Source organism: Danio rerio, chromosome 23 (genome assembly GCF_049306965.1).
Source record: "Danio rerio strain Tuebingen ecotype United States chromosome 23, GRCz12tu, whole genome shotgun sequence".
Lineage (NCBI taxonomy): Eukaryota > Metazoa > Chordata > Actinopteri > Cypriniformes > Danionidae > Danio > Danio rerio.
In genome coordinates this window covers 2,800,848-2,812,500 of record NC_133198.1, presented here as the reverse complement: position 1 = coordinate 2,812,500, position 11,653 = coordinate 2,800,848, and the positions used below count along the sequence as shown (strand labels likewise).

At 39.2% G+C, this 11,653-nt stretch overlaps 1 protein-coding gene across 7 annotated transcripts in view; it reads right to left on the bottom strand.

Moving 5' to 3' along the window:
* The window catches only part of plcg1 (phospholipase C, gamma 1), an 81,644-nt gene that overhangs the window by 61,012 nt on the left and 8,979 nt on the right, over nt 1-11,653 (bottom strand). For all 7 annotated transcript variants that reach the window (XR_012398260.1, XR_012398259.1, XM_073938161.1 and 4 more), the window contains 2 exon segments: nt 2,302-2,454; nt 427-520 (listed from right to left, as the gene is read on the bottom strand). Coding sequence is in view for 5 of the 7 variants with exons in the window: in XM_073938161.1 (XP_073794262.1) it covers nt 427-520; nt 2,302-2,454 (247 nt within the window). In the remaining 2 variants the exon portion in view is untranslated.

Here is an 11,653-nt window from a genome sequence, read left to right as displayed (position 1 = left end):
GTTTCAGTTTACTATGATCTTCTATATAAAGCTGCTTTGACACATTCTACATTGTAAAAGCGCTGTAGAAATAAAGGTGAATTGAATTGTAAACACTGATTCACCAATCTGTGATTAAAACATTAGACTGAGATTAATTCTGACTCTACACTGCAATAATTACTCTGCTGAAAATTATTCCTAAGGTCAAAAATCTTGGTTCTGGAGCAGTGGTGGATCTAGGATTATTTTAAGGCAGGGGTCAAGTTATTCAATTGGTGCGTGCACTTTATGTTTAGAACATATAACTCTTTTTTTCTTTTCTTTTTTTTGTCCTATTAAAAACACAGTATACAGGGCTCGTCATGACCCATGGTGAAGGTAGAGGTTAAAATCTGCATTGGTCAATATATGTGTGGTGCAGTGCACACAGGGGTCGGAGGTCACCTTTCAATCTGCAGCGGTGTGGAGGAGCTCAGCGTATCGGACATCAGCCACGTCAGACCCTTCACCCACATCACCATCTCCTCGTCTGAGGTCGCTGCGCACACACAGACACACAACCAGCATGAGCAGATGGATAATAATAATGGTTTGGCTGAGAGACCCAAGCTTTCATTCATCCTTTCACATATTCATTCATTCATTCAAATGTTTTTATTCAACCATATATTCAGATTTCATTATTTCGTTCACATTTTCATTCATTTATTCATTCATTCCCTCATATTTATTAAACCATTCATTCCTATTTCATTAATTCATTCACATTTTCATTTACCACTTCATATTTTTAATAATTTCATTCATTCACATTTACATTCATTATTCACACACATTTTCAATTTCAATCTATTCATTAGCATTTCATTCATTCATTCATTCATTCATTCATTCATTCATTCACATTGTCATTCATTCACTCACATTTTTTTTCAACCATTTATTTTTTTTCATTCATTCATTCGTTTTGTTCATTTTTTTCATTTATTCATTCATTCATACACATTTGCATTCATTAATTTGCTCACATCCACTTATTTTTTTTATTCATTCATTCACTCACATGCATTCATCCATTCATTCTCATTTTATAATTTTTTTTATTAATTTATTCATACACATTTTCCTTCAAGCATTCATTCGTATTTCATTTAATTGGTTCACACTGCCATTCAATCATTCATTTGCTCACATTTATTCAACCATTCATTTGTATTTCATTAATTAATTCATTTCCATTCATTTATTCACATTTTCAATTAACCATTCATTAATTTCATAGATTTTTTTATTCATTCATTCAAACATTCATTCATATTTTGTTAATTTTTCATTCATTCATTCGCATTTTCATTCATTCATTCGATTACGTTCATTCATCCATTTATATTTAATTAATTTTTCCATTCATTCATTCAGTCACATTTTCATTCGACTATTCATTCGTATTTCCTTTTTTTATTGTCATTCATTCATTCATTCATTCCTCTCACATCTTTATTCAACCATTCATTTGTATTTTACTAATTAATTCATTTCCATTCATTCACATTTTCATATAACCATTCATTCATTTTATAAACGTTTTTATTCGTTCGTTCACATTTTCACTCAACAATTCACTTATATTTTGTTATTTTTTTCATTCATTCCTTCACATTTTCATTCAACTATTCATTCGTATTTCATTTAATTTGTTCACATTGTCATTCATTCATTCATTCGATCACATCTTTATTCAACCATTCATTTGTATTTTACTAATTAATTCATTTCCATTCACTCACATTTTCATTTAACCATTCATTCATTCATTTTATAAACGTTTTTATTCGTTCGTTTACATTTTCACTCAACAATTCATTTATATTTTGTTATTTTTTCATTCATTCACATTTTCATTCATTCGCTCACATCTTCATTCTACCATTTATTAATATTTCATTATTTTTCTTATTCATTCACCTTTTTAATTCAACCATTCATTCATATTAAAAGGGGAGGATCTACCTTACGTCCCACCCTGTCTCCATCAGTGTTTCCCAACCCTCTTCCTGAAGGCACACCAACAGTACATATTTTGGATGTCTCCTTTATCCGACCCTTTCATTTCGGGTTTGATGCCTCTTCTAATGTTCTGTTGAGTTGATTCAGGTGTGTTTGAATAGGGAGAGGTTGAAAACGTGTAGTGTTGATGTGCCGTCAGGAACAGGGTTGGGAAACACTGGTCTTCATGTTTCACTTGAAATTACATCAAACATCACAGTTCATGCGACGTTTAAAGCACACGTGTGTGTCGCTCATATGATACTGATTTACCTGCCAGACTGAGGGATTTGAGGCGAAACTCAGTGCCGTAGAGGATGACGAAGCAGTGGGCCTGGTCCGGCCGGGTCGTGACGTCCTCCACATATCGCTCAAAGTCCCGAGACTTCTGTCCAGTCCGGATCTCCTTAATCTCCCGGATATCAACTGAAAGAGACACAGGACACACACTTGAGCTTTTCTGTGGTCTTTACACGCGAGAAAGGTTTTAATCAGAACAGGAAAGAAAGAACATTATGATCTTAATCAATCTATGTCTACCTAGACGTGTGAATCTTTCAAGGAGGGAGTGATTTGATTGATTAGAAGCAGAGTTAATACAGTTAACTTCAACCAGATTCTGGATAAGCATATTTGACTGGTACTCAGACCTGTTCTACCAGATGCTGAACTTGCCATCTTTGGCTTCTCACAAAACACATCTTCTCTCCCTCAAACGAGAGTCTTTATTGCAAGGCATGGTGGTAAGATTTGGCATCACTGACCCAGCCGAGACTCGAACCAGCGACCCTCTTGCTGTGAGCCGACAGTGCTAACCACTTAGCCATAAGTAAAGATAAATAAATAATATAAACACATATAAACAAACACATACTTACATGCGCACATATACACGAGCGTGTTTTGTGCATAAGCATGCACGTGTGTGTGTGTGTGTGTGTGTATGTGTACGAGTTTATGTGTGTGTTTGTGTTGTATGTGTTTGTGTTTGTGTGAGAGAATTGTGTATGCATGTGTGTGTGTGTGTTTATTTGAGCATGCATGTTTGTGAATGTGTTGGTAGTGCATGTTTGTATATGTGAGAGAAAGCGAGTGTGTTGAGTGTGTACATAAGTGTGTGTGTGTGTATATGAGTTTTACTGCATGTTTGTATTTTGCGTTTGTATGAGAGTGTTTTGTATATGCGTGTGTGTGTGTTTAAGCATGCATGATTGTGTGTTGGTAGTGTGTGTTTGTGTGAGGAAGCGAGTGCTGTCGCCTCACAGCAAGAAGGTCGCTGGTTCGAGCCTCGGCTGGGTCAGGGTTTCTGTGTGGAGTTTGCATGTTGTCCCTGCGTTCGTGTGGGTTTCCTCCGGGTGCTCCGGTTCCCCCCACAGTCCAAAGACATGCGCTATAGGGGAATTGGGTAGGCTAAATTGTCCGTAATGTATGAGCGTGAATGAGTGTGTGTGGGTGTTTCCCAGAGAGGTGTTGCAGCTGGAAGGGCATCAGATGTGTAAAACATGTGCTGGATAAGTTGGCGGTTCATTATGCTGTGGCGACCCCTGATTAATAAAGGAACTAAGCCGACAAGAAAATGAATGGATGTTTGTGTACGAGTGTGGATTTGTAGTGTGTGTCTGAGAGCGAGTTAATATATACACTTGTACGTGTGTGTGTGTGTGTGTGTTCTCCTGTTCCTCCTCCCTCTGTAACCGCACTCATCCTGTGCACGTCTCTCTGACAGACACACAGGTGTGATTAATAACACACTCAACACTCAATCAAGCTCTTCAGCAACACACAAACACACTCGATGCTGACGAGCGGTAAACCTAAATCATCTCTGATCTGTCTGATAGCCCCTTTAACTCTTGCTTTTGGGTGTTCTAATGTTATGATATTGTAAACATTGTAAAAAAATTTTTTATTAAAATGTAAAAAAAAATAAAAAATAAAAATAAAAATAAAAAATAAAAAATAAAAACTTAAAAAAAATAAAAAATAAAAAAATTAAACTTGTAAAGCAGCCAAAAATAAGTTTTGTACAACCATACTATGGCATTGCATTTATTCATAATTATAATTAAATAAATAAAATATAACAGAATAAATACATTTTAAAATGCTTAAGCAAACGTTGGTGTCTGGGCCCGCACAGAATCTGCATGCACACACACGCACGCACACACACATGTGTGTAAATATATTTCAGTCTTGATAATTCAGTATTACTGAATAATATGCAAACGTTTTAATTATATTCATATTTATACATAATATATTCAGCCTTTTACTACTTTTACTGCATAGTAAATTTACCAAACACATGCTTCTAATTGGATTTGCATTCTAAAACTTAAAAGTTAATTAACTAACTGCTACACTCTCTAAACCATCCCGCATAAATCTGCAGATTCTGTACAAACTTCTGCACAGACAAAAAAACAAAGCAAGTGTCCTAGACATGACCCATTTAAATCTGGCCCGAGTCCATCCATACACACAACACACATGGGCTAAACCATTCCATTCACCAGATTACCCACAAACGAGCATTTCACCACATCAAAACACACAAACTCCCTAAACAAGTCAAACTTTTATACTTTGACCCAATTCTTTAACTCAGGTCCACTTCTTTGGGTTTCAGTTTGTTCAGGAATACCCTATACTGTAAAAGCCATTAGTTCCTTTACTTTAGGAAGTGTGTACACCTGCTGTAAGAGAACTGTTAAGTTGATTCAACTTCATTTCTATAAATTCTGCATGCAGTTCATTTACTTAGCCAGTTTGGGGTTAAAGCAACTCACTTTTTAGAGTAAAGTCAACTAATCACTTTGAACTAATCCACATCAACTATACAGTGCAAGTCAGAATTATTCACCCCCTTTATATTGTTATTTTTTATATATATTTCCTAAATAGTGTGTATCAGATTCAAGATATTTTTACAGTATGTCTGATAATGTTTTTTTTCTTCTGGAGAAAGTCTTATTTGTTTTATTTCGGCTAGAATAAAAGAACTAATACATTTTTTTTTACCAGTTAAACTCTGCTGTTATTTTGGGATTTCCGCCTGGATTTTGCCTACCCAAATTTAAAAGCTTCCCAAATCCACATGCAGAGGTGTAAATGCAAAAATGTGGTATCATTTTAAAGAAAACCCTTTGAGTTTTCATAAAACACTGTTGAAAGTGTTTAAAATATTTGTATATGTCGTCTGTGTTATAATAAACACCTAAATAAAGAGGCGCTTTTTGTATTTTATTTTTATAAACTCATATTTGAAAGTGTACCTTTTAGGTTGTGTGTGGTCTAGCGTGCTGTAATTAATGTTGGTGGTTCCTGCACATGTCTGTAATCATAGGAAATAAGAAAAATGTCTCCACCATAATCTATGCAAAAGTTACTGTATTCCAACTGATGAGAGGTGCTGTACAAGCCACAGGGAGCGATCATTGTTTTCATATTTCACTATTCTTTTGTTTGATCAAACATAATTCACTGTGTTTGGAGCACGTCAGACATATAAAAGGATTACTTATGCACATCACCTCAAAAACAGAGGAGAATGGCCCTGAAGCGCACAGCATAAGGTAAGAGATGACAGCTGTCTGTGCTATCTGGGGCTGCTTATTGATCATAAATGTATTGTTTTCAATTCTGTGTCATGTAAACACCAAAATTCATTCGACAACTGTTTAATATGTGAATATAATTCAGTAAAAAGAATGCTAGAACCGTATGAGCACCGGCAAGAGCTTTCATTTGAGCTATAACTTGTACATGTGTCATATATGAACCATATGAAATGAACCAATGTAAAATACCCAGCTCGGGTATTATAAAAACTGTGTATTTAAGTGTAAATAACTTTTGTACAGCAGATTAAAAACCAAAGTGATGCATATGTGCATATAGATTCTACACTTTCAAACGAAACCACCTACGGGGGTCTGGTGCAACGCTAGCCCTTTAAATCTTAAAGCGAAAGTCGATGACGTCACAGATCCGGTACCGGGTATGTGGAGTTTAACTGGTTAAAAAACATTTTAAGAACAAAATTATTAGCCCCTTTAAGCAATACTTGTTTTCGATATTCTATACTGATGGTTTGTTCTGTAGACTTTCTTGCCTAATTACACTAACCTGCCTAGTTACCCTAATTAACCTAGTTAAGCCTTTAAATGTCACTTTAAGCTGTATAGAAGTGTCTTGAAGAATATCTAGTCTAATATTATTTACTGTCATCATGGCAAAGATAAAATAAATCAGTTATTAGAGATGAGTTATGAAAACTTTTACTAAAAAAAACTCTGTTAATCAGAAATTGGTGAAAAAGTAAACAGCGGGGTAGATAATTCAGGGGGGCGAATAATTCTGACTTCACCTGTAAATGAACCTGCTTTTCTAAAGGCTGATTTATACTTCTGCGTCAAACGCCTGCGTATGCTACGGCGCTGATGCATAGCCCTTCGCCGTGGCCGTCAGCGTGGCTGACGTGCACCTCTCAAAAATTGTAACTACACGTCGCAACGACGCGTAGCGCAAGCTCTGTGATTGGTCGACTTGGTAGCGCTGACGAGTCTGGGCGGGACCGAAAGCCGCGCAAATGGCGCGAGCGATTGTTTACAAGTGTGGAGTCCCGTGAAGGAGCTCCGGATGGAAAGTTTTGTTTTGTGTTTACCTCATAGTTAAAGTTGTTGCACGTCCGCCGGTTCCTGCCTCAAAATGAGCGAGTTTGAGTCACTTGTACAACCAGGAAGTGTTCAGGAAAAGCAAAACAGCAGCGAAGAAACTCAACTAAGAGGAACATTTACACCTCACTGCCAACTAGCGTTTCGGAAGTGTTAATGCAGACCAACAGAGACAGCGCGCAGAAGTATAAATGCACAGCTGCGCGTTGCATGCACCGTGAGTTACGCCGGTCACTTGACACAGAAGTATAAACCAGGCTTAAGGCTGCTTCACACCTGTAGATTGATTGTTTGTTCTGAAACAAGGTTTCAGATAGTGACAATATCCCCTTTCACACAGTGACACCAGTAAATATCCGCAAAATTTCAGGAACGACTTTACCGGTACACAAATATAACTGGCAACAGCTCAAAATATTAAGTTTTGGTGTTTTGTGACCCTTTAAATCCAAAAACCAATAGTGACTATTACTGACTGTCGTCATTTCTCCCAGCACTAGTGTTCATATGAGCAGCAGCTACTGGAGATGAAGATAGTGAAGGCCTCCTCTGATTGGTCAACATGCAGCACACACACGCTCGGCACATCAAATGAATAGTGTTTATTGCTTCTTCGTGATATGGGGATATTACATATACACTGTAATGGTCACTTTTGGATGCATTGCACAGGGTTAATTTAGATATGAGTTACAATAAACTGAACTGACAAGAACTGAGCAGAAGAAAGGCGGCAGTGCTGGAATAACAATAACAGGCAGAATATGAGCTGGGCAGAGCTGAACACCGCCGTCTGCACTGACTCCATCTGTTTCTTCTTACACAAGAAAGATGAAGAGTACAAACACTACAGTCTTGCCGAGGAAGACCCTTACACACACACACACACACACACACACACACACACACACACACACACACACACACACACACAAACAGAAACAATCACAAAGACACACACACAAACAGAAAGACACAGAGAGACAAGCACATGCAAAGACACACGCGCACACACACAAACATGCACAAGCAGAGACAGTCACAAAGACACACACAAACAGACAAGCACATGCAAAGACACACGCGCGCATGCGCACACACACACACACACACACACACACACACGCACAAGCAGAGACAATCACAAAGACACACACAAACAGAAAGACACAGAGAGACAAGCACATGCAAAGACACACGCACACACGGGCAAACGCAAAGACAGACAGACAGACACACATGGACACACACACACACACACACAGGACAAAGGCGGGCGCTGTGATTGGAGCTCAGGCTGGGTGCAGGAGAACCGCTTGACAATTCCAAACAGGGCAGCAGGAAACACAAGACTGAACAGCACAACCAAGAGTCTTCCTGTCTCACACACACACACACACACACCTAACAGAGAGCCCTGCCACAAGCACATCCAGAAAAACACATCAAAACAAACTCCCCAAGCTCTCTCCCTCTCTCTCTCTCTCACACACACACACACACACACACACACACAGACACACACACTTCAGGGCCCATTTACACTGTCAGGTCTTGATGCCCCATTCCGATTTGTTGCCTATATCCGATTTGTTTGCCTGTCTGTTTACACGTTGTTTTAATTGTGACCCATATCCAATTCATGCGTTTACACTTGCCATACAATTTACGATGTCGCGCATGCATAAAGCCGGGTTCTAGCACCTGCTCCACACTAGCCACGGTGGAAGAAATTGTCTTGTTTTTAGCTCTGCGAAATATGTGAAGTGTAGTATAAGCAGTGAATGGTTTAGTCCAGATTTACCCCCATGCAGTTTATGTAATGGTATGGCCCTGATGTGTGTGTAGTTGAAGATGTAGCCTTAGCCTGTGTGCGCACTGGTGTTGGAGAGAATAAAGTTATTCTATGTGTAGCCCGCAGTGCGTGTATTAATAGCGACAAAAAGCTAAAGTTACAACACGAAGTTCGTCCAACTCTAAAATGATTTTGAGGCAGAGGTGGGAAAGGGCCGTCATCGCAGCTTGCGCTTATGGTTTATATGCTGTATGATGTCCTCAACTATTCAGAGGAATCTGTGCGTACGAGAGAGATCTCAGGTCTGGTGGGAGCAAAGTGTGGCGACTGAACACTTTCCTCTGTGTTTCCTCTAATGTTGTTTACCGCGTCGGCATCTCCACACATGATGTTCCTTCTAGGTCATTACACCGCGGAGAAGCAGCACATTGTTGCAAGTTTAATGATGTACAGAACGGAACGCCTCAATAAATCCGACCTGCCCGTTTACATGACAGTCGCATTGTCACATATCCGATCTATATCTGATTTATTTCCACACATGAAGGAGGCCTGAAACCGACCTCTGAATATGCGAATGCATGCCGTTTTTTCGTATTTACACGGCCATAAAACAAATCCGATCTGTCTCACATATGAGCAAAAAAATCGGAATTGGGTCACATTTAACTGGCAGTGTAAACGGGGTCTAATTGAAGCCCTTTTCAGGTGCATTGGTGAACTTCTCCAACACTTGATCACTTTAAGGTTAGGGTTTTCTCTCCTGGAACATTCAGATTTTATAAAAATCACAACATAACTAAAACTACATGATTGTAAAATTAATTTCAGTAAGATTATTGAATAATATGAAAATGTTCGAGGGGTGACGCAGTGGCGCAGTAGGAAGTGCTGTCGCCTCACAGCAAGAAGGTCTCTGGGTCGCTGGTTCGAGCCTCGGCTCAGTTGGCGTTTCTGTGTGGAGTTTGCATGTTCTCCCTGCATTTGCGTGGGTTTCCTCCGGGTGCTCCGGTTTCCCCCACAGTCCAAAGACATGCGGTACAGTTGAATTGGGTAGGCTAAATTGTCCGTAGTGTATGAGTGAGTGTGTATGGATGTTTCCCAGAGATGGATTGCAGCTGGAAGGGCATCCACAGCGTAAAATGGTGCTGGATAAGTTGGCGGTTCATTCCGCTGTGGCGACCCCGGATTAATAAAGGGACTAAGCTGACAAGAAAATGAATGAATGAGAATGTTCATCTGATTTATTTACAATACAGTTTGTAAAGTCATATTTTCTGTCTTTTAGTAGAGATATTATATGAGAGACTTGCCGTTTTACCAAATAAAGCGGATCTAATTGGATTTGCAAATATTAAAGTTTAAAAGGTATAACATTTTATTTTATATATTAAGGTTTTAGTTGTGATCCTCCTAAAATCACTCAACATAAACCTGCAGATTTATTACAAAATTCTGCACAGACATAGTAAAAAATGTCCGCACATTTCGTCTGGCGATACTTATAAGCACATTTATAATGTGCTTAATACTTGTACATTCATACTTTGTTAATTACTTATTTTCCACTACTAAATTCAGTATCGCGTGATTTACAAGCCAGTTATTTAGGAATAGTTGGTGTTTTTTAAGATCATTCAATAAGCCTTAGTACATGATTAATAAACTATTCAAATTAACATTTATAATTCTTATTATTATCAACATTTGGTACATACCTTCAGTATTCTTTGCTTGAACTGACCCGATCTAATCCTGTTTATATGAAATGAGCCTGCTCCTACGCAGGTTTGAGCTACCAGAACTGTTGCTATGACAACAAGTCTCAGGCCCCGTTTACACTAATGCGTTTTCGTTTTAAAACGCATAAGTTTTGCTACGGTTACGCCATCCGTCCAGACTACGCCGGAGTTCTCGAGCGCCGAAAAAGGAGCGTTTTGAAAACGCTGGAGAGGCCGTTTTCATTCTTAACCGCTGCAGCTCCGTCTCAGTGTGGATGTCACTGTACCCTTCCCTTATTCGTCAAGTTCCTATCAAATGACTGCACATGGCTTTAATGCTACCGGAAGACAGCAGACCAGCCTTCACTGTAAACAACAACATGGACACAGAAATGGGAGCGTTGTTTGCACTATTGTCTGTTTTAGGCGCCATTGTGCGGTTATTCATTTGTTACGTTTAGTAACAACTCGACCTCGTCGTCTGTCCACAAAAATACCTCTCTTGATTTCTTTGCCATCGCGTTCATTGTTCAACCGGCGTTTGTTGACTAACAATAACCAAATGCCGAGCGAGACGCATGCTTCCTGTTTATACTAGAACGCGCATGCCCAGAGTGCACAAATGGTCACATGATATATGTTTTTGGTGGCGTAGTGTGGACGAGATATGTTCAGAGACGCTAGGTGAAACGCTAGTGTGGACGCAAATCGGTTTTGATCTAAAACGCCGTTTTAAAACTAAAACGCACTAGTGTAAACGGGGCCTCAGAGGAGTTTTGAAGAACGAAAGGATCCTGGATTGTGCCAAATCGTCAACATCCAAATCCAGCTAACTGAGTAATCCACGTACGAAGAACGGACCCTTGAGCTCCCGTCTGGTCGATTGCGCATGCAAGGGGAGTACAAAATCAGGTCGTTCTCGAGAGCTTCCCGTTTTGAAGGAAGGAAAGGGGAGAAGGGGTGGATGGGGGGTTTCTTCGAAAAACGAAGGGAGTAATTTATTGCTAGGCTACTTATAGTGAGTTTGGAGTAATCTGATTGGCTAACTCATGATTGTAGATGAGAGACCAGCTGCGGTCAATCAGATCGTGCTCCTTTCGAAATTAGTTGTGAAACTTCACTTATAAGGGATTTATAAAGCATCAATAGTCCTCACTTTAGTTTAGGTCACAAAACTGGATGACATCTCAGACTGGTTTCATAAACATGACAATGAGTTCACTGTACTCAAATGGCCTCCACAGTCCCCAGATCTCAATCCAATAGAGCAGCTTTGGGATGTGGTGCAATGAGAGATTCACATCATGGATGTGCAGCCGACAAATCTGCAGCAACTGTGTGATGCTATCAAGTCAATACGGAGCAAAATCTCTGAAGAATGTTTCTAGTAGCTTGCTGAATCTGAGCCACGAAGGAACAAGGCAGTTCTG